We start from the raw sequence: 23408 nt of genomic DNA, 5'->3' as shown, positions 1-23408 counted from the left end.
CAAAAATTGTAAATGGCCTAAGATTTTACCCTTCTTTTCAGCTAACAGGTTAGCCTGCCACAATATCACAGATGCTGTCAGAAGACATGAGACTCCTTGGTCAGAGGGCAAAGGACTTTATTACTCGTGGCAACAGCATTAACCAGAGTGTCAGCATTTGTGGCAATTAACCAAGCCCCAATTTCTACAGGGTGCTGTACAGAGAGCCAGGTGATACCTGCACACACAGTGAGGTGCCTTACAGGAGAGAGACTCTGAGCTTAGGGTGCCAAAACATTTTATAACCGGCAGCAAGCATCCCTGACCTTCGCCCTGCAGAAAGACTTTATTATTCTGAACAGTAAACAAACCTGTCTTTTGCTCTCCAGGGAGACTCTCTCTCTCTTCTTAGGCTGTTTACTATACTAACATCTAGAACAAAGAGGGTCAGTGTCTCTTTTTGCAAGAAGTGCAGAAATTCTAGACACCCAAAGAGGGCTATCTCCCTATACCTCATTTTGGAGCTGGGAGAACATTTGTGATTCCAGGTTCTCTTCCAATCAGTTGTTAAAATTCTGATGAAATAAGGCAGAATCTTAACAGATCTGTTTCGTACATAACAGTAAGCTCGATTTTGTTCTGATGCTGTCTTCTTATTTTTCCTGCTTCAGTTCAGATCCTGGGTTTCTCTCACCTAGGCTACCACTGTTGCCTCCTGATTGGTCTCATTGCATGTAATCTTGTTCCGTGTCTTCTCAACATTTGTTCACTCTGTTCTCAACATGTCACTCACTCAATTTAAATTTGTTATTGGTTACCCATTAATATTAGGATAGAGTTTAAATTGTAAAACAATTGATGTATAATTCTCTTGTGCTATTGTTGTTGGGTGCCACTGTGTCAATTTTGACTCATAGCGATGCATGTGACAGAGTAGAACTGCCCTATAGGGTTTTCTTGATTGTAATCTTTATGGAAGTAAATCACCAGGTCTTTATCCTGCGGAGGCAGTGGGTGGGTTTGAACCGCCAGTCTTTCTAGGGGTAACCAAGTGCTTAGCTGTTGCGCCATATCCAATTTGTAAATGTTGACCTCCAAACAAGACATACATATGCACACAGAAAACACTGCATAGGCCAGTACTAAGTAGGCTGTGCAAAACAGGTTTGTAGGCTGCATGTTGACAGTTAGTAGCCTCTGCTCATACTTACCATTTTCTCTCTTATTCCTTTGTCTGCCAGTGCGGTTTTTTCTGCCTTGAATAACCACCATATTTGCCTCTTACACTACTACTTATACTTTTAAACCTATCTACTCTGTAAAGCTTTTAAGTGAACCCTCCTCAACCAAGTTAGGTATTTTGCTTTGAACATGTTTATGTTGTGGTTGTTAGGTGTCGTCCAGTCAGTTCCGACTCATAGCGACCCTGTGTACCACAGAATGAAATACTGCCTGGTCCTGTGCCATCCTCTCAGTTGTTGCTATGTTTGAGCCCATTGTTGCAGCCGCTGTGTCAGTCCATCTCATTGAGGGTCTTCCTCTTTTTCACTGACCCTCTACTTTACCAAGCATGTTGTTCTTCACCAGGGACTGGTCCCTCCTGATGACGTGTCCAAAGCACATGAGAAGAAATCTGTCCACCCTCGCTTCTCAGGAACACTCTGGCTGTACTTCTTCTAAGACAGATTTGTTTATTCTTCTGGCAGTCTATGGTATATTCAATATTCTTCACCAACACCATAATTCAAAGACATCAATTCTTCTTTGCTCGTCCTTATTAGTTGTCCAGCTTTTGTACACACGTAAGGTGATTGAAAAACCATGGCTTGGGTCAGTCACACTTTATTCCTCAAGGTGACATTTTTGCTTTTTAACACTTTTGAAGAGGTCTTTTGCAGTACGTATGCCCAATGCATTATGTTTTTTGACTTCTTGACTGCTACTTCCATGGGCGTTGATTGTGGATCCAAGTAGGATGAAATCCTTGACAGCTTCAGTCTTTTCTCTGTTTATCATGATATTGCTTATTGGTTCAGTTGTGAGGATTTTTATTTTCTTTATGTTGAGGTGCAATCCATTTTGAAGGCCACAGTCTTTAATCTTCATCAGTAAGTGCTTCAAGTCCTCTTCACTTTCAGCAAGCAAGGTTGTATCATCTGCATAATGCAGGTTGTTGATTAGTCTCCCTCCAATCCTGATGCCATGTTCTTCTTTGTATGGTCCAGCTTCTCAGATTACTTGCTCAGCATACAGTTTGAATAAGTAGTGGTGAGATACACACCTGATACACACCTTTGCTGATTTTAAACCACACAGTATCTCCTTGTTCTGTTTGAACAACTGTACAGGTTCCTCATGAGCAGAATTGTGTGTTCTGGAATTCTTATTCTTCAGAATGTTAGCCATAATTTGTTATGATCCACACAGTTTTACAGTACTTTCAAATAAGCTGTGCATGGTGTGACTATAGCACTTAACTCATTGTGTTGCAATTACTGATTTTTTTCTGATCTGCATCCCCACTAAATAAAATGTAAGCTCCTCAGTAGGGTAGGACTGTCTTACTTAAGCTGCATCCCTCCCAAAGTCTTTAGGAAAGAAAATTGCTTTCCTGAGAATTGTTTTAGAATCACATTCATTAAATTAGTTGGTGCTTTTAATCACCTTTAGATATTCTCTGATTTGAGCCTCCAGGATAATTTGCTTAATTTTGAAGGGAAGGACGAAGTATTCACTGGAAAATAGACGTGTGGTATAGCCCCATAGTCCAGCCTAACTGTGACATCATATATATTATATACTATGCCAAATAATATTTTCTTACATTGTTCAAATTTAAAATACAGACTGTGGACATTCATAAAGAGAAAGTGGCTCGAAGAGAGATTGGTATTTTGACAACAAATAAGAATACATCAAGAACTCACAAAATAATAGCACCTGCAAATATGGAACGCCCCGTAAGGTATATTCGGAAACCTATTGACTACACAGTTCTGGATGATGTGGGCCATGGTGTCAAGGTAAGTATTTCTGTATCACATTAACTTGAATTAATTTGCATCTCAAATAATAATTTTGCATAGGAGATATGGCAATAATTTTCTTGAATTAATAGAGTCTCATTAGCAAGCAACTAGCATTATAATTTTCATAGAACATTTTTTTATTAGTTATGTTTTATACTGAGCTTGGGGCAGAACTTTACCTGTGAAATGGGCTATATTCAAGAACATACTAAAACTTGAAATGGATATTCATTAAATAAGCTATTTGAATCCTAAACAAGCCTTATAAATTTGTGTCCTGATGCCATCTCTTACTTTCACTGTTGAATAATATTTAAAGTAAAAGAATGTAGGTGCATTTCAGAATTGGTTTAAAAAATGGTTTATAGATATTTTTATACTTTTTTTCTGAAATATGTGTGTATGCGTACCTCTTTGTGTGTGTGGATGTAATTCTAGTTATTTACGAGAAATGAAAATTGGATGTAGCTTTGTTTTGTGCGCGCCCCACCTCAACAGACTTTTAGGAAGAAAGAGTATTTGTTCCCCATTCCTTAGAATGGTACAACTAGGTGATGTTGAAGGATGCCTGCAGTCTTTCAACTTTTAGGTATTAATGGGTCATTTTGCAAGCACGTGGAATGACCTGAATTCTTCAGCTATCTCTGCTCAGGAAAAAGTAGTTCACTGAAATTTGGCACTTTCTTTTCTACAGGACTGCTACTTGATTTTATTTTTGGTCTGCAGAATATTTTTTAATAATTTTTAAGGGATCGGCTAGAATCTTGAAGTATTTCCAAGCTGGCTGATCTAACTGGCACGATTGCTGGATCTGTTGCATTCTGAGTTTTCTGGGGTTCCTGATTGAGAGGGGAGGTTAGCTGATAGCATTGACCTTTATTCTACTTTTCTCTGAAACGATTGGTTTCTCCCCTTCACTTTCATGCTGGGAAGTTATATGTGAAGTTTTTCATAGTCCAAGGTTAATATTCCATCATATTTTCTTCCTTTGTGATGTAATTTTTATTATATTTGTATCTGATATATCTGAATTTCATTTAAATAGTATTTTCTGTGCTAATATATTTCATGCTACAAAATAGATGATATGCATAAGTCTAATAGGAATTGAGAATATGGAAAAAACATCCTAAGGAAATTTGGTTTGATTTTTGGAAATAATGTAAGATAGGGACAAGAGAATTTCAGGATAAAGAAATTATCAGAACGTAGGCATAAGGGAGAATGGAAAGATGAATCTTATAAGAGATTTTACACAAGATTTCAGAATAAGCTAGAGTAGAAAAGACTCAAATACGTACCAGGGAAGTTTAAATTTAATTTTGATAATTAGTAATGATAATTAACAACTTTATGGCCTGGTTCATAATTTACAGAGAACTTTCCGTTATATGTTCGTGTTTGTTTTTAATCCTCAATAAGACCATGAGATCTAGGAGTTGTTACATTTTATTAGTGGAGACAGTAAAGCTTTATAATACGTACATAGGAAAAGAAATGATGTTTTTAAAAAACTTTCCATTTTATTCATCAGAGGAGTGAGTTAATATTTCAAAGAATTGGCCTTGAATAATGCAACAAACATTCAGTACTTATGGTGTGCAAAGCTTATGGTCTACTTGAGGATAGAAAATAGGGAGGAATTAAAGAGAATTCTATTGTTTTCAATCTAAGATTGCAGGGGAATGGTAAAATTACTCATCCATAAACATAAATGTTAAGGAAATAAAGTGAGACCTTAGGGAAATAAAAACATCTAATTTTGGATATGTTTTGGGGACATGTAAATGAAAAACCTTGTAAATTGCTAAAAATTGTAATAATTTGTTCTTTCCTACCAATATACCCCCACCTGAGCACATATCCACACATGAACACACACTTAATAGAGGAAGAAACTGAGCTCCGTAAGAGGTTAAAGGCTACACCACTGCATAGTGGCAGAGTTGAGTTAGAATTTTCATTCCTAATTTGGCTCTCCTTTCATATGGGACCAGTTCATACTTGAATGCTAGTTTTTTTTGTTTGTTTCTTGTTCATGTTAAACAACAAATGAGGGAAGATGTTTGGTAGTATTTAGAATATTTTCTATTTTGTAAGTTATTGTGAAATAGTATTTAAAGTATTATAATGCTTTTTTTTTTTTTTAATGCTTATCACATTAGTATATTCTGTCTTCAAGATTCCTAATAATTGTTATTCAAATTTAGTTTTCTAAATTCAGCTGTGAAGTGTAGAGGCTAGGCAGGGCCTCATACATTGTTTTCAGACAAAAATGGGCAATATTGTTCTAAACGAAAATTAAAGAATGTAAAATTCTGGTACAGTTTCCATAAATGAAAATATGGCTAAGACAAAATAAATTCCTCCTTTGGATCATTTACTTAATGTTGCTTTTATGGTCACCCAAAACGTGATAGATACATATTTAGAATGGCAGATGTTGTGTGTAAAGAATCTGAAATTTAAAAAAATCTGTAAAAAGATGTGACGGTCATTTTTCTTGAGTGGTATAGTACAAGCCCTTGAGTGATACAAACAGTTAAGCATTTGACTACTAAATGAAAGGTTGGCAGCTCAAATCCACCCAGAGGTGCCTTGGAAGAAAGGCCTGGCGATCAGCTTCTGAAAGATCACAGCCTTGCAAGTTCTTTGGAGGGCAGCTCTAGTCTACACTTAAAGGACCACCATGAGTTGAAATCAAGTTGACGGCAGTGGGATAGCACAAGAGATGCTCTAGGATTATATGCATCGTTTCATGTGTGTAAAACCAAAAAAACCCCAAACCTGTTGCCGTTGAGTCAATTCTGACTCATAACAACCCTATACGACAGAGTAGAACTGCACCATAGGGTTTCCAAGGAGCAGCTGGTGGATTTGAACTGCTGACCTTTTGGTTAGCAGCCGAGCTCTTAACCACTGTGACACCAGGGCTTCTTCATATATCATAGACGTAACACCTTTCCAGTCGAAGCAGCTTTTCTTCAGTTTTGAATCTTGACTAAACTGGTTCAGGACAGAACTGAAAACTAAAGCAACCTATAACCTTGAGTTGGCCTGCTCAGGATTTGGGTTTGGGTTTATAAGCTAGAAGTTAGTTTTCAAGATCCTGCTTATTTATTCCTTAGTTAAATCTGGCTAAGCTAACACTGTGCACGATGATTTTGTTTTTAAACACTGAGGTGCTAGATCTCTTTCTGAATTTGGAAGCATATGGTTTTGAATTTTAACATTTACAATTTATCACTTTAAAAAAGTAACTTCCTACCATTCAAGTTGTGAATACTCATGCTTAGGCATTTATTATCCAGTAAAGCCCTGGGTCTTATATACTGATGTGTTGAAATAACCTTACATCTAAAGTGTTATGATGGTGTTTCTGTGTAAATCAAAGCATGTATGTATTTTTAATCATCCATGATTCAGTGGAATTAGTTCCATAGAATAAATTATTGGGCCTGCATTCAGTTAGCATAGTTAACTGGTAGGTTCCTTATGAATGTATTCTTTTGAAAAATATGTGAAACACATGAATACTTTTTCACTGCTTATGAATATCTTTTTCCTTATATTTGAAATATGGCTAGGTAAAAACTTATTAACATGAATTGAATAATTATAAATGTAAACCTGTCCTACCAGATATAATTTATTTAGAATTAATTTCTACTTTTTCCCCCCTTTTGTTGCCAACGTAAAGTGGCTAAAAGCCAAGGTAAGAACCATCATTTATCCTTTGATCCACGGTGTTTCCTCTATATTGATAGAGGCTGCAGAGCCACTAAAATTGAAAACTCTTCGTATGTCTGTCTGCTTTTTCCCCATAGGATTTACGTAGATTAAATAAACTTAGTTCAAATCACAAACATTCAGCCTTGGATGTGTTAATATATCAAAGATATATTGACATCTGCATTTATATAGGAATATTAATTTTGCTAACATTTATTGCTTCACTTATTTTTTGATAGTTGCCTCGCTTCTGTTGACTTACAACTAGGAGGTTTCCCAGACATAATATGTGACTTTGTTACTCACTTGTTAGAATAAGGAGCCCTGGTGGCGCAGAGGTTAAGACCAGTAGCTCCTAAGCACAAGGCTGGCAGTTGGAATCCACCAGGCTCTCCTTGGAAACCCTATAGAGCAGTTCTGCTCTGTCCTATACGGTTGCTGAGTCGGAATCGACTTGAGGGCAACGGGTTTTTGGTTTGTTAGAGTAAAGGTAGATATTTAAACGCATCATCAATAAGATCTGGTTTACATTTGTGCACATCTTTCAAAAATTTTTTTAGGCCCCTGGGTAGCATAAACGGTTTGTGCTCAGCTACTAACCTTAAGGTTGGCGGTTCAAACCCACCAGTGGCACTGCAGAAGAAAGGCCTGGTGATCTGCTTCCATAAAAATTCCAGCCAAGGAAACCCTGTGGGGCAGTTCTGCACTGTAACACATGGAGTCACCTTAGGTCAGAATCAACTCAATGGCAGAGTCTCCCCCGCCGCCGCCCCGCCAACGTTTGAGGAGTCTCTGCATTTGAGTGCAGATAATTTTGATCTCATTGAACATGCTTAACAGTAAAATAATATATGAAACCCAAGCGTCTCACCCGTGTTTTGCCATAAATTGGTATGAACAGCACAAAACAATGGGAAAGGTGAAATGCAGACGGTTTCTTGACTTTTTAAAATGTAATAAAGTCTGCATGAAAACTGTCTGGGAATCCTCACTTCACATTCTGATATTAAAAAAATAATACATGGTGTCAAAACACCAGGAGAACAATTTGATATAAAAATAAAAGCTTTTCTTTCCTCATTTTAGCATGGAAATAACCAGCCTGCAAGAGCTGGCACGTTGTCGAGAACAAATCCTCCTACTCAGAAACCACCAAGTCCTCCCATGTCAGGCCGGGGAACGTTGGGGTAAGAATTCAGTGACATTTTTACACCACAGTTCGTATGTTAAAGGTATATTTGCAGCTTCAGTAAAGTGTGAATCCTTGCCTTGGGGCCCTCTCCGTGTGATACTACCTTTTATAGATTCATTTTGCTTTCTATTTCCTGAACAGAATCCATAATGAGTCTGCCTGTTTTAGTGTTCTCTATAGAAGTCTGTGCCAGAAAAGCCCTTTTGTTAATTTATAAATAAACATTCTTTATTTTTTGTCTTCTAATTCGTCTTTTAAAGTATATTGACTGAAGCTTATTTCAGGTGGTATGACCATAGAATTCATGTGTGCCTTCATATGTGTTTACAGTATTTTATGCTATAGAGCTTTGAATAAGTGGTCTACTTTATGTAGTTTGGCTTGGTAGCCTGCAGCTCTTCTGTCTTCGCTATTACTTGGCACCTGAGATTTCAGGACCCTTAGTTACCTGGAGTGCTTCTCACCGTGCTTCTGCTGGTAGGCTTAGGCCCCTTCGTGCTAGAGTTCCTTTGTGGGAAGGCTTATTGGAGAAGTAGTAAAGGTCACAGTTGATGGCTTCTGCCTTCGCAGTTCCTAAGATAATAAAAGTACTGAGTACTTGGCCAGACATTTCTGAAAGCTTGTTCACTTTATCACAGAAAATATTAGGTTTCTTGTTTTTGGCGGAGGGGCCCACCAAAAAACCCACTGCCGTTGAGTCGATTACGACTCATAGCAACCCTGTGGAGGGGCACGGGGTCATTATTCTGTAGTAACAAGGATCGACAATAAGTTTTTATTGGAGAATCTTAGTTGTAATTTTCATTCTGTAAATTCCCCCACCCCTAAAAAGCATGTGAAGTTATTAAATAGAAAAGTAAAAATCATTTGTTGAGAATTTAATGGTATCACACCTACGATCTGAACATACTTCTCCACATATTTTCATACTGAGGTAGGACTAAATTGCAGAGGAGGCACTTTGCTTCCATAATGTAAAGGATAGTATTTTATGAGTGACTGAGCTGGGAATAATGTGCATCTGAAAAGTTTTATATTTTCAAGCATGTTAAAATTATAACCATTATTTTTGGAAATAAGGTTGGAACTTTAAATTACCCTAAGGCAACAAGTTTTAGCTTTTGTCTTTAAGTAACAAAATTCATATATCCCAATTAAAACTGCATTTTAACTTTTATTATTATTTTAATTCATTATTGTTATTATTATTTTACTGTATTGTATTGGTCACAAAGAAAAAATTACAGATTTGGCAAACAATACCATTTTATCTCTCTTACCCATTATTCCTTTCTCTGTTACGTTCCTTTAGACGGACTACTCCTTACAAAACCTTGGAGCCTGTTAAACCCCCAACAGTTCCTAATGACTACATGACGAGTCCTGCTAGGCTTGGAAGTCAGCATAGTCCAGGCAGGACAGCGTCTTTAAATCAGAGACCGAGGACACACAGGTAAACCTTGGGGGTGAGCATTTGAACATCTGAGGGGAGAGGTTATTTGCTCTCACAAACTGGTGCTGAGTAAAGGTTAAGTACTACTCTATTGTTGATACAGAATGTAAAAGGGAGGGAAGGAATATACATGTTCCTGTAAATTTCTGTCATAACTTCTGTGTTTTAGATTTTTTACATCTGTGTATGCTATTAGCAGATCATTAGTATTTCTCCTTTTGATAGAGGTATGGGTATATATTTGGATGAAGGCTAATAAATTTTTAACTGTCTTTTTAAAAAAGAGCAAGGCAACCGTTCTTAAGTATTTTTAGATAAAGGTTAAATGTCACAGAAATTATGCAGTGTGAGAGATTAGAGGAAAGAACACTTAGATGAGTTCTGGGGAAGAATTAAGAGAGTTGTTAGAATATATTATTTTATAAATTGTTAAAAAAAATTCTAGAACTCAACTACCTACTAGATAATTTTTAAAAGTTGGTTATGGAGCATAACATACATTTAGAAGGGTATGTACTTTATTAAGTGTATAGCTTTATGGAATAATACAAATCGAACATACCCATGTAACCATCACCCAGATCAGAAAATGGAATGTTACCAGTAACCCTGGAGTCTTTCTCCATGCCCTTTCCCAGTTATTGCCTCTGTCTTCCCTCAAAAAGTAACCATTTCAATTTTTGAGTACTTTTATAAACCAGACAAATTTTATAAAACCAGACAGACTTAATTTGTTTTACTATTCAGTTTTATTCTTCACTTAATATCTTGACGAAATTGCCTTTCTTAGCCTTGATTTTTAGGTTAGTAAATTGGAGATAGTAACTTACCAGAATTATTTTTGGGGGTTCAATTAAATAAGGTACAATCAAGCTCTTAGCGGTATTTGTTGCTCGTGTTACTGTTAGTAAATAAATTGTTATATTGATATCTTCAGGTACTATATTGGGGCAAGTTCAGTGAGGATCAAAATTGTTCTCTAACTTTGCTACTATTGAGTTATTGGATCAAAAGGGTGATTTTTCTCTACAGTGGAAATAGTAGTAGTTTCATCATATTAAATAACCAGTTACTAAGAGCTAATTCATTAAATACTAGGCATATGCTAATAAGTAAGATATAGTTCATTTTTTAAGGAGCGCAATCTGTTATAATAGGGATCAACAAACTCTTCCTATAAAGGGCCAGATTGTAAATAATTTAGGATTTGTAGGCCATATGGCCTCTTTTATAATTTCTCAATTCTGTCATAGCACAAAAGGAGTCATAGGCAATATGTAAGTGGATAAGCACAGCTATGTTCCAATAAAATTTTATTTATGGATAATGGAGTTTGAATTTCATATAATTTTAGTATGTCACAAAATTGGTTTTTTTCCCCCAAACATTTAAAAATGTAAACAATCAAAAAAAAAAAAAAAAAAACCCCAAAACAAAATAAAAACATTCTTAATTCACAGGCTGTACAAATCAGGCAGTGGACCAGATTTGGCCCATGGGCTGTAGTTTGCCACCTCCTGTGCTAGAAGAAAATCATGTAAGCCAATTTGCCATAGAGCATAGTAAATGCAAAAAATATTCATATCTCTGTGATGCCATAGTGGCACAGAACAGAGTATTGAAAAATCTTTGCCCTGTTGAATTTCTGGACTTACTGAACAAACGATGTTGATTTTAAAACATAGTATGGAGCATATATACATGGATACACACATTACTTAAGACAGCTGGATAGTGAGAAGTCTCATAGCTAAAGGGGGAGAAGAAGAGTAGGGAGTTGGTTAGAGTTTAACAGTAGTGACTCTTCCAGAATGCCCTATCGTGAAAGTGTACTTCTATCTTTTATGTTATATTCATGTCCCAAAAATTTACCCTCTTTTTCCTTTCTTAGTCGTGAGTTGAAGTTTTCATGTTAATTCCAGACTAGCATTGTTTCCCTTTTTTATTTACTTCTGTAGCATCTTGTACGTTTTCTTTTGTATCATCTATCACACTTTTAGTATCTGTTTTCCCACGTTCATGTCAATGTGGATCATGTCTGCTTTGTACACTGTTGTTCATAGTAGGTTCTAAGTAGACGTTTGTTGACGCGCTATACTATAAAGTTTTATTGTTAATACATTTCTCAGTAATATTTTAGTGGTAATACTTTTTAAATACATTTCTCAAGGATGATCTCTTCTGACAGTTCTGAGTATTATGTTATGATTACATCGGTTTCATATAGGCTGAGAAGTAGAGTGAAACACAAAAACTACTTCAGATGTATTAGGGTTAAGATTTGTAATGAACACTTTATAAATTTCTTATTTTGTTCATGTACACACATCGTAAAAGGAGCGTTTATTGGCCTTCACCCACCCACTGCTGTTGAGTTGATTCTGACTCATAGCGACCTTATAGGATAGAGTAGAACTGCCCCATAGAGCTTCCAAGGATTCGAACTGCCAACCTCTTGGTTAGCAGTTGTAGCACTTAACCACTATGCCACCAGGGTTTCTTTTATTGACCTTAGGTTGATTGTTCTGAATTTTTTTATATAACTCTTGAAAATTGCTTTTATCCGTGTTTTCTTTTCTTTGCAGTGGCAGTAGTGGGGGAAGTGGAAGCCGAGAGAACAGTGGAAGCAGCAGTATTGGCATTCCCATTGCCGTGCCTACACCTTCACCACCCACTATTGGACCAGGTACATTATTTAGTAATCCATTTTTAATATGTAGTAATATTTATGAGCTTTATGATGAACTAGTTTAAAGTTGTGTTGGATAAAATTATTAAATTTATGTGATTGTTGCTAGAATAAAGGCTAATAACAAATTTCAAGCTCTTTTTAGATTAATTTTCACAAAGGCTTTTACCAGTCGTTTCTCCATACGTATAAAGCATATTAAATAATTTCAGTAAATAACTTTTTGGCTATTTCACTTTAGAAATACTTGCCTTGGGCACTGGTTAGGAATGATTTTTATTATTTCCAGAGCAAACCAATATTCTGTGATGCGTCAGCGAAAGGGTCAGTGTCTGTAAATGTGAATTATGTTTCAGAGAGTTTTAATGTTGCCTTTTAGGCTAGTATATCACTACTGCTGTTACCTTGTTGTGACTTTACTACTTATATGTATGATATTCAATGTATATATTAGTGAAATGTCACGAGTATAAAATGAGATTAAAGTGGGAAAAGTTTTTTACTCTTTAGAAAGTACAAAAATTGAAGAAATCATCACAGAACATTAAATTAGCCCCTTGATTTTCAGTAAATGAAATGGAGACTTCTGGCAGTATTAAAAAATAGCAATTTTAAAAGTAAGTATGATAATCAGAACTGTTAGGGAAAAAATCCTTGGCTTCTGCAGGATATTGAAAAAGGAGAAAAAGCTACTCATAAAGAGAAGGCATATTTTCTATGCAGCTGTATGCTTGCTCAATAGCCTTTTTACCTAGTAAAATTCTTACTCATCTGAACATGCTTTACATATGTGTGTCTCTTTTTCCTTTTTCTTTTCTTTTGAATACATTGTTCTTTCGTACTGTTTCAGAACGTTCAGTTCTCTTTCTTACACTCTGACCTGAATTATAAACTATTTTATTAGAAAACATTTCTGTCCCTCCTCCTTCTGGAGCTCCACCAGCACCACCGCTTCCACCACCTCTCCCAGTGAGCACTGTGATAGGTGAGATTGCATAACCACCGGAGTGATTGAGCTTCCTTTTGCGTAATTCATAATTAACTCCTCTGTGTGTAATAGACTGTTAGCTTTTATAGTTAGTAAGTTGTAGGTGGTAATACAAAAGTTAACGTATTTATACTAATTGGTTCTGGTGAAAAAGGCCTCTGAAGTTACACAGCAAACAAATATAAAATAACTTTCTTTATAACGTGCACTGTTTCCAGGCTTGGTTTATTACCAACTTAATGCGTTTTTTTGATTTGTTTAGATTTTCCTAGGAAAATTATAGCAGTGATTGTTCAAAAATTTTTTAAAAATTAGCAGTGTAATCTTATTTTTTGTTGTTTTCAAGTGCAACTTGATTTGGAACTCCCTGGTGTATACTACAGTCAAGGAATTGGGGTAAAAATGGGGACAGGAGGACAGGAAAGGAAAATAATATGTGGTATTCTGTCCTCTGAGGCTTTTCCATGGATCACAGTGTGCAAAGCTCTGATACAGCTCAATTTTTATGACACCTGAGGATGCCATGAAACAGTTTTCTGAATAAAGTGCATTTAAATTACAGGCATTCCCCGGGTTATGGACGTCCACTTACTTACAGCCAATAGTTATGAGTCAACCCCCGAAAAACCTGTTATATTAAAAATTCAAGGTACATGCAGTGGTTTTTAATAACAAACAGGCATTACTTTGTGACATGCATCAAAACATTATTATTATTATGTTAGGAGCCCTGCTGGCACAGTGGTTAAAGCGCTCAGCTGCCAACCAGAAGGTCAGTGGTTTGAACGCATACACCAGAGGCTCTGTGGGGGAAAGGTGTGACAGTCTGCTTCGGTGAAGATTTACAGCCTTGGAAACCCTCTGGGGCAGTTCTGACACATCCTGTAGGGTCAATATGAGTTGGAATCAACTCGAGGGCAGTGGGTTTGGGTTGGGTATTATTATGTTAAAGATACTTTAGTGTTTCTGGAAGTGTTTCTTTAATGTTTTTTATGCATAGAAAGGTACACTATGTACTAAGACAAACATTTGACTAACATTAGATACTAACCGTACCTAACTGTTCCTATATATGTGCAAATTCAACTTAAAGACATTTAGGAACAGAACTTGTTTGTAGTCTGGGGACTGCCTGTATTCTCATATTGGGAGTGACTGGATTGAATGAATAAGGAATTCCAAATACAGACTCAGTATAAAAACTCTTCAGCCTAGAAATTTACAGTAATAGTAATCTGGGTAAAGACGAATAATGAGGTGTTTCAAATAATGAGAGCTGAGTTTCAAGCTTAGGTGAAATCAAGCTGTACGGCAACATCTTTTCAAAACAGCACATGCCTATATACAAAAAGGAAAAGGAGGAAAATATATTTTAAAAAAGACCCTAATAATAGAAATTGTTGGTAGAAAGTCCATGTGAAAAAAAAAGTCTTCAGCCTAACTAATAATCAGGAAAATGAGCATTAATTCCACCATGAGATACTATTTCATACCCACCAGGTAGGTAAAAATATAAAAATCCACTAGTATTAAATGTTGGTGAGGATATGCAGTAATAGAGAAGTACACTGCTGGTGGGAGTTTAGTAGTTGATACGCTCACTTTGGAAAGTAATTTTTCATTATTTAGTCAGTTTGAACATGTACCTATTGTAGGTTTATCAGTTTAATTTCTAGTTATTTATCTTAGAGCACTGGTTCTCAGAATATGGCCAGTGGACCCCTGGGGTTGCCAAGATTCTTTCACGGAGTCTGTGAGTTCAGACTATATTCATAATAATACTAAGACATGAAATGCCTTTTTCATTCTCATTCTGTCACCAGTATACAGTGGAATTTTCCGGAGGATACATGGTGTGTGATAGATAATCGCTGCTGTGATGGCTGATGAAATGTGTGCTTGTGTATTCATATGTTTTAAAGATTTATCAGTTTTAATTTCTAATGTGGTAATTATTGATCAGTATAATTCACATCAACAAAAGCTTTTTGGGGTTCTCTAATTTTTAAGAGTGTGTCCTAAGACTAAAAAGTTTCAAAGCCATTGCTCTAGAACAGTGGCTTTCAGAGTGCAATCCCTAGACCGACAGCATCACCATCATCTGGGAACTAGTTAGAAATGTCAATTCTCAGGTCCCAGTCCAGACCTACTAAATCAGAAACTCTGGAAATGGGGCCCAACTTATTTATTACTATGAGCCCTTGAGGTGAAATTCTGATCAACACTGAACCATTGTCCTAGAGAAATTCAGGAACCATGTTTAAGAATGTTCATAATAGTAGTAGTAATAATAATAAAAATATGGGTATAACTCAGGTGTCTCATAACAGTAGATGGATAAATAAATTGTAGTATATTCATATACAAATAAAGCAATAAAAATGAATGATCTATTGATCTATTAATCAACATGGATGAATCTTAATACTAAGGGAAAAGAGCAAGTCACCAGAATACATACAAAATCTTTCCATTTTAAAGTTCATAAATTTGAAAACTCTGTGAATTGTCTGGGGCTATGTATATCTGTGGTAAAGCTATATAGAAAAGAAAATTTTAAGACATAACTTTGCAGGGTTTGAGATGGAGGAGGGCACATAGGAAGCTTCAGTGACATTGATGATACTCTATTTCTTGAGCTGGTATTTTCCTTTAAATTATTTACATATATATTTCACACACCCTTTGGTATTATGGTTTATTCCCTAATAAAACATTAAGATAAAATTTAAAATAGACATTGTTTAAAACTGGTAAGCAATTGATTTTCGACTTGGAATCACTAAGAAAAATAACTTACATTTTATGTATTTTATACAAGTCCAAGAAATAGAAAAAGCATTTTACAGAGATTTCTATTCAGTATGGTTAAAGGCTAGCTTATCTCTCTGGAAAACATAGTTGTCCAAAATTACTCATTCATGAAGGGCTTTGTTTAAAAAAAAAAAAACAAAAAAACTTGGCTTTGTTTAGACTATTAAAAGTCTGTTTCTATTTAGGAAGTGAGCACGCGGATGATTCGAATAATTAGTGACTGGCTATGGCTTGGGAGCTCCAGAATGTTAAATATTACCAGTGCTTATTAATGAACAACCTCTGCTGTACACTTTTATCTAATAATTTGTGTGACCTCTAGGAGAGGTTAGACAACTAATTGAAGGATAAACTAGGATACTGTCATTTTACTTTGTCATGGTTTGATATCTTCGGGCGGGCAGAGAAGATAATAATTGAGAAGTGAACTTTGATAAATATAGCTAACTTTAGAGGCTTTACTCTATTACCCTTTTAAACATTAAATTCTGAAATGTTGATAAAGATGACACTGAATAAAATTTAAAGCACTGTTGGTACTTTGGTTAGTTTTGATGTTGTTAGATGCATGAAGATGATAATTTAAAAGAAAAAACAAAACAAACAGATGGCATTGTGTGTACTATGGAAGAGAAGCCCTGTAAGTATGGAGAAAGATAATGGGTTTTCTAAAACAAGTTGCCTTAAAATGTCCATATTTGACACAGTCTAAAAATTTCCCCGGTTCTGTCAGTTACCAAAAAAAGAAAAAAAAAAAAGTAATAGGAACAATATATTCATTAAAAAAAATTTGTAGATACACAACAAATATGACAACATTACATCTAAGTGCTTTGAAACTAGAAATTGTTTCCAGATGATTCTGCTTAGTACGTATTGATAATAATAACTGATATTAACATTAAAAATTCAAATAAGAATAGTAATAGATGTGGGAAATATACTTACTAACAGCTTAAATTTTATAACTTAACCTAGATTTGGCTAGATAGATTCTTCTACTTCTGAAGATTTTTACAGTGTAAAGGAAGAAGTATGTAAACCAGAGATCATTAATACTTTCACATCTAAAAGCTGATGCTTTCCCCCGTAGGCTCTCTTTTGGTACTTATTTTGTTGGCAAGACATAGTTTTACATATATAGGTAGTCCCCAACTTACGACTTGGAGTTGTGATGCATTTAGGACCGTCTTTTTTTTTGTTGTATATCTTATTGTTAGTAATATGTACTACATACAAAGTTAAAATAATCTGTAAGTTTATATGTAATGTTTCCCCAAAGACAAATAAAGATAGGAATTATAAAGATTTACTGATAATAAAAGGCAGTAATATTGAAAAAAAAAAAAAAAAGAGGCATTCCACTTACCTCAGAACTGAGTCGCTGGAACAGAACCCCCATCTTAAGTCAGGGACTACCTGTAAAAGCTTATATATTTTCAAATGACACAGAAAAAAATTTCATATGTAATATTAGCAGAATAACATTTGAGATTATGTGTATTTAAAAGGTTTAAGAATGTTACTTTTGTAGCTTTCCATACGGTATCTGTTTTTCCTTCTGTTTTAACTTCAGTGGTAGAGCTATTTGATTTTTTTTCTTTACTTTTCTCTGTATTGTGTGCTGTGGGCTTTAAAAAATAATAAATATGTTTTACTGAGAGTCTCCTTTCTTGTTCTGCTGTCTGAGGTGATCTGTGATGCTGAAGTCACTTTGTTGGTTGCCTTTGGCTAATGCTTTTCAGTAGCCCCGGGCTCAGCTCCTGGCTCGCAGTATGGCACAATGACCAGGCAGATTTCTCGGCACAACTCTACCACTTCTTCGACATCTTCTGGTGGATACAGACGAGCTCCCTCTGTGACTGCTCAGTTCTCTGCTCAGCCTCATGTTAATGGAGGTCCACTTTATTCTCAAAATTCAAGTAAGCTTGTGCTTTGCAGGCGTACAGCAACAGTAGAGCTCCTTTTGAAGGAAATTATTCGAAACTGTTAATCTTGCCTGTGATAGACAACAATTGAAACCAGACTGTTTCATGATTTTGCTTCAGAAAGTTAGTCCTTGAATTATATACCATTTTAAGAATAATTGCTTATTAATTTCTCCTCCAAAATTCAGATTTATCAAGTATATTTAATCTAATAAAATTTTAAGTGATGCTTTACTTGGTATTTTTATTACTATTAATAGAACTAGAGAACAAAAAAATCACTGAAATAAATCAGTTTTTATTGGCATGTTTCAGATAGTTCAATAATGGTAAAATTAAAGACACAAAGATTGTGAAAATGTTTCTTGAAAATAATATAACAGAATTGCTGGCTATCACTTATAAGGTTGATGACCTATAGTTAAAGGAGTTCAAAACCATTAAAGTACATTCTTGATGCCTGCTTACTCTATCGGAATAATTGTAACAGTGGGGTTTTCTTTTGATTTCTCTTCTATTCACTTAAACTGCACATCTCAGCACTAACTGCAATAAGTGTTTAAAAGCTGGTAAGATTAAAAAATTAGTTTCAGCATATAACGTCAGGACGTTTGAATTGCTTAGGGAGTCATTAATTTCAGTTTCCATACTAAAACGCTTAATCCAGAAAAAGAAAAAATAAAAAAAAAAGAAATGAAACCTGAAGCGAGCCTGTTGTCTGGTATTTGTTCTTGGCTTACAGCAGTGATCACTGGGCATAGCCTGAAACACACTTTGCGTGTAACTTTTGTAGCAACTTTCTAGAGCTGCACTTAGTATTCATATTAGTTCACTTAAAAACACTGAGTAGTCCTAGAATTACGCACGTTGACACATGAAGTTTTTCTTTTTATTTATAAACGCATGTTCTGAACATGTATCATATTTTAAAGCAAAAGTACTGTGAAGCTATTTTTCATTTAAACTTTAGAATTAAAGATCAGTTGTGTTATAGATTTTTTTTTTTTTAGGAATTGAAAACAACTTTAGCAGAAATGTCAAAATTCACAGATAATCCCAAAAGTTAAAAGACCCTTTTCTAGACTGTAGTTTTCATCCAAGCTACTATGAAGTATCAGACTTTACCAATTAGAATTTTATTTGACATTTTTCCCGATCTCCTTTTGGTGAGGAAGGGTGGACAGCATCTCAGTATTCCAGTGATTATCTGATTATTAGCCTCACTGGTTTTATGAAGTTAATTTTTTTTTATAATCTGATGCATTTTTAGATCCTTTATCTTTTCATTGCTTTTCTTTTCCCCACTTAGACATTTAATTTATTTTGTAAACAGGATTTTTAGTGACTCTTAACCTAACACGTTTGTTTATTTTAGTAATTTTGGTGGTTTGTTTATTCTCAAACAAGACAATTTCATTACTGAATGTCTAAATTCTTTGGATGTTGTAAAAAGCAAATTTGGCCTCAAATTTTACATCTCATTATGCTTTGTCAAATTAATTTTCCTTCAATCTGAGTTACTGTTGGTGTTGTAGTATTAGTGGTAAAATGTTGTTAGTGTTTTGATGTGCATATTTTCCCTCTGTCTAAATGTGGTGGTAATGATTAGTATCTGCACAGCGTAGCTTTTCTTTTTCTTTGTGTACTAACCAGCATGGCTAGTTACTGAGGCTGTTTCCAAAGAATCCTGTTAGGTTGGTGGGAATTAGAAAAAAAAATCTAAACCTCTAATCTTTTATTTATCTAAAAGCCTTCTTCTATTCTATATACAGAGTGTCAGAATGAATGAGGACCAGTTTCATAGTGAATTGAATGTCATTTTTAGCCATAATATGAATATTAATGCACATTTTTTTGTTACTAAGTTATTGCTTCTTTGCACATTGAACCTCTTTCAGATTTTTGTGATTACCAAATCTTTAATTGAAATATTCTTTTGATTAAATGTTCCTTAGGAACCAATAAACTTTTTCTCTGTCAATTTAATGTCACTGCTTGGTGTCACTACCAATAACTAGCTAGCCAGTCTCACTGACTTTTTCTGAGCAGTCTTTAACAATTACTGTCTTGTTAATGAGACAGAATGGTGAAGGTATGAGTATGCCCTCTAATTTGTTCCAATTGTTAATGATTTGCTGCCCACAATGAGTATGTGGTGTCACTTTCCTCCAAATTGTATCTTCTCCAGAAAGAAGTTGGAATATGTTTCCAGCTACCCAGTGACTCTCTGGAAATAACTACAAGTGCAAATACTTGCATATTTTAACTTATTGGCGACCAGGTCTCCTTTTTCTAAACAGTGATAAAAGTCCACTTTTGAGATATGCTAACCCATAAAACTCAGTGAATAATTAATGTGGTATATGGAGCACTCTTATTCCCTAGTAAATTCAGAAGTGATGTCTTTAAAATAGTCAATTTAAAATATAATAATAACCTGGTTTTACAAACAAGGGCTCCTTACCAGAAGCTGTATGTAAATCTAGATATATAATAAGAACTGTTTTTAAAGGAAACCTATGACTAATACATTTATTTATAGAAACAGCTATTTCATAATGTATTTATTTTGGTTTATTCACAACATTACCTTAAAGCTGGACAAACCTGTTAGGATATAGAGATATGGTAAAGATACAATATCACTGAAACCTGTATAGGTATTGTTATCTAATTTTTAGAAGTCTTCCCTTAGAATTTGAAAATTACACTTTTTTGCTTGAAAGTAAATGTGATGGTAAAATTAAAACTTCCCCAAACAATATAACATTAGGATTAAACTGTATTCGTTCTTTTATGGACTTAACCAATTGGCTGAGCACAATTCAGCCTTAGGTTTGCTCTTGGGAAATGAAGAAAGTTCTGCAGGTTTTTGTTTTGTTTTTTGTTTTGTTTTGTTTCATTTGCAAACTGTTCTTTGCATACTTATGTTTGTGGTCCTTGTAACTGACTTCTGCTTTTTGTTTGTTTCCTTTCTTTCCTTTATCTGTTGTACTTCCCCCATACCATGTTGTTGCTACCAGTTTCTATTGCTCCACCCCCTCCCCCTATGCCTCAGTTGACTCCACAGATACCTCTCACAGGCTTCGTGGCCAGGGTGCAGGAAAACAGTAAGTTTGGAAAAACTGAGCTGTCAAAGAGTAGAGGCTGTCTCCTTATAGCATGCATGGCTGATGAGTCATCATTTTCCTTACCTTTATTGAGAAGCTAATCTTACCTTGAAAATAGGTACAGATATGTTATTGAAACTGAAGAGCACGGCCTTCAGTTTTTTCTCTTGTGTGCATGATTACTGACCTATATAAATTTCAAACTGCAACTTTCTTATGTATTTAAATGACCTAGAACATGAAATCTGTTCTTTGCAGATTCTTTAGGAAAACTTAATCAAACACAAAAATTCAAGTTATATAAAAACTACTAGTTTCTTATAGTTGTTAGGGCAATTAGAAAACATTTTGTAGTTTGTTTCCAACAAATTTATTAAGATAGATTAGTTATACTGTGAGATTAAATTTATTATGCAGTTGGGACAGATTTTTTTTTCCCTTTAATTACAAAAAATTTTAGGAAAAGCCACAGATTTTTTTACATAAATGATTTTGGAACTAAATAAAGGTTTCTTACTAGGATAAGAATGAATCTGCAAGAATGAGTAAATTATATCCATGTAATCTGTTTAATGGTGAATGATCATCATTTAGAGCCCTATTGATGTTTTGCCTGTATGCAGGCTCATGAAGATTATTTCTGAATAAGCAAATCTGTAGACTTTGCTAGGTTTTCTCTAAATGAAGGTCAGGGTTAAAGATTTTTGGAAAGGATTTTGAGTATATGGGTTTAATCAGGATAAATTAGGTTATCTTACTGTTTGATTACTTTGAGGTGCCAGAAACTACATGATTGTAGTGGATGTTGTAAGGCAAAATGAAAAATACCACCAGGACTGAGTTATATTATGCCAAATAGTTGAGATTAAGATGGTAAGATAGTCTCATTTACTTCATTTGAGACCGTGACTATGAAAATAAATCACAGAATGATTTGACCAAGTGTTTAATTCGCTTGACCAGCCCAACTTTGAGGAGACTGTATTGTGGGAAATTCTTTTCCTCAGCTTTGCTGACCCTGTTGTGTTATTCTCCCCATTCCCTCCCTTCCCTGAGTCAAATATTTGTTTATTGGTGTTATGTGCAAGGCTCTGGAAAGAACAAAAATAATGTAAGACAAAGTCCCTATCTTTAAGAAATGTATGACCTAATGGACTTTTTATTAATACTGTAGTTTCAAAATGTTGAACTTACTGAGTGTAAACTAATCTTATTGTTAAAATCTGCTAGAAGACTTTACTGTGTTTAAGCATTTAAAAATAAGAGTCTTTTCCTAAAATAAGTGAATAAGGATAAATTGCCAGTCCTTAATGCTATAAGAGTTTAAAAGCTAAGCCTGTGAATTTTTTGGTAAATATTTTAAAATAACTAGAATGAAACTCAGTTTTTTGGGTCCAAAGCTCGTTGACTAGCTTTTTGGCAACTCTTTTAATAGAAATCTAGTATTAATGCACATTATTCTAGGTATATATGGTTTTTGCTAAAGAGGCCCTCACTGCTTTAGTTGATTTACCAACCACATGAACTTGAGTTGGTCAGTTATTCTTGTGCTGCAGATTTCTTATCACTATTTGGTATCTGGTTTTTTTAAAGACATATTAGAAGGGTTGATGATAAACTATATATCACTACTTTAAAAGTATAAAGTGTACATTTTATATGTTCTTTCATTTCTTAAATATCTGGTTTCTTATGGCGCTCAGAGTTGGTGATTATGAATGCATGTAGCAGTTAACCTATTAATAAATGTGTTTCAGTTTGAAGGAATGAGCCACTAAAAAAGTCAGCAGTGTGCTTACATCTGTATATGATTAACATCAGAAAGCACTGTTAAACTATCTAATTACACTGCTAGACAGAGTATTACATACAGAGAATGAGATTGACCAGACTCCTGCCACTGTGTACATAATTTGAAGATAAACCAGTGTAGAGTCACAACAGCTAGACATACAGACAGTTGGAACAAATTCATAAGTTATGCATAAATCAAGAGTAAGTGCAGTTTAAGGATTCAGACAAGCATATATAATGTACACATTAAGCCATATTAAGGATATGACCTGTGGCTAGTTGTTGTCAAAATAGGGTCATACCTATTTCCTTTCCTCTTACTAGAAAGCTTTGTGGAGGAGGTATGGGCAAGAATAAAACGGATACAGGCATTTGGTGGAAAAATAAATTTTAGACCTGTTTGATAGCTATTGGAGTGAGCATCACCACACAGAGTTTGTCTTTGAATAGCCTTTTTCATATCCCCCAAGAGAATAAAACAGAAATCACAGAGCTGAAGGGCAGGTATCCCCAAATGTTTTAAATCTGGTTCCCTTGCTTATATTTTCAGCACATTAGTCCAGGTAGGGTAGAGTAAAGTTGAAAAACCTGTATTACAAATAGATCATGTTTGCTCTTTTTGGGCTCACATAAATAGGCCTTGAAATTGGCATGGAATTAGTATGTTTGTAGTCTGAACGTCTCCCCTGCATCTATTACA

General features: G+C 35.0%; 1 protein-coding gene across 13 annotated transcripts in view; it reads left to right on the top strand.

The window, feature by feature from the left end:
• ABI1 (abl interactor 1) overlaps nucleotides 1–23408 on the top strand; it is a 141103-nt gene that overhangs the window by 95029 nt on the left and 22666 nt on the right. For 2 of the 13 annotated variants that reach the window (XM_003410540.4, XM_064284929.1), the window contains exons 3-9: nucleotides 2826–3002; nucleotides 6709–6723; nucleotides 7827–7927; nucleotides 9245–9385; nucleotides 11971–12071; nucleotides 17622–17798; nucleotides 20828–20914. In XM_003410540.4, the coding sequence (XP_003410588.1) occupies nucleotides 2826–3002; nucleotides 6709–6723; nucleotides 7827–7927; nucleotides 9245–9385; nucleotides 11971–12071; nucleotides 17622–17798; nucleotides 20828–20914 (799 nt within the window). Of the gene's footprint in view, nucleotides 1–2825; nucleotides 3003–6708; nucleotides 6724–7826; nucleotides 7928–9244; nucleotides 9386–11970; nucleotides 12072–12978; nucleotides 13060–17621; nucleotides 17799–20827; nucleotides 20915–23408 lie in introns of all 13 variants that reach the window. The other 11 variants (XM_023548854.2, XM_010590662.3, XM_023548855.2 and 8 more) reach the window with 11 other exon arrangements.

Source organism: Loxodonta africana, chromosome 4 (genome assembly GCF_030014295.1).
Source record: "Loxodonta africana isolate mLoxAfr1 chromosome 4, mLoxAfr1.hap2, whole genome shotgun sequence".
In the NCBI taxonomy this organism is placed as follows: domain Eukaryota; kingdom Metazoa; phylum Chordata; class Mammalia; order Proboscidea; family Elephantidae; genus Loxodonta; species Loxodonta africana.
The sequence above is the reverse complement of the archived record's forward strand: the minus strand, read 5'-3'. Positions and strand labels throughout refer to the sequence as shown.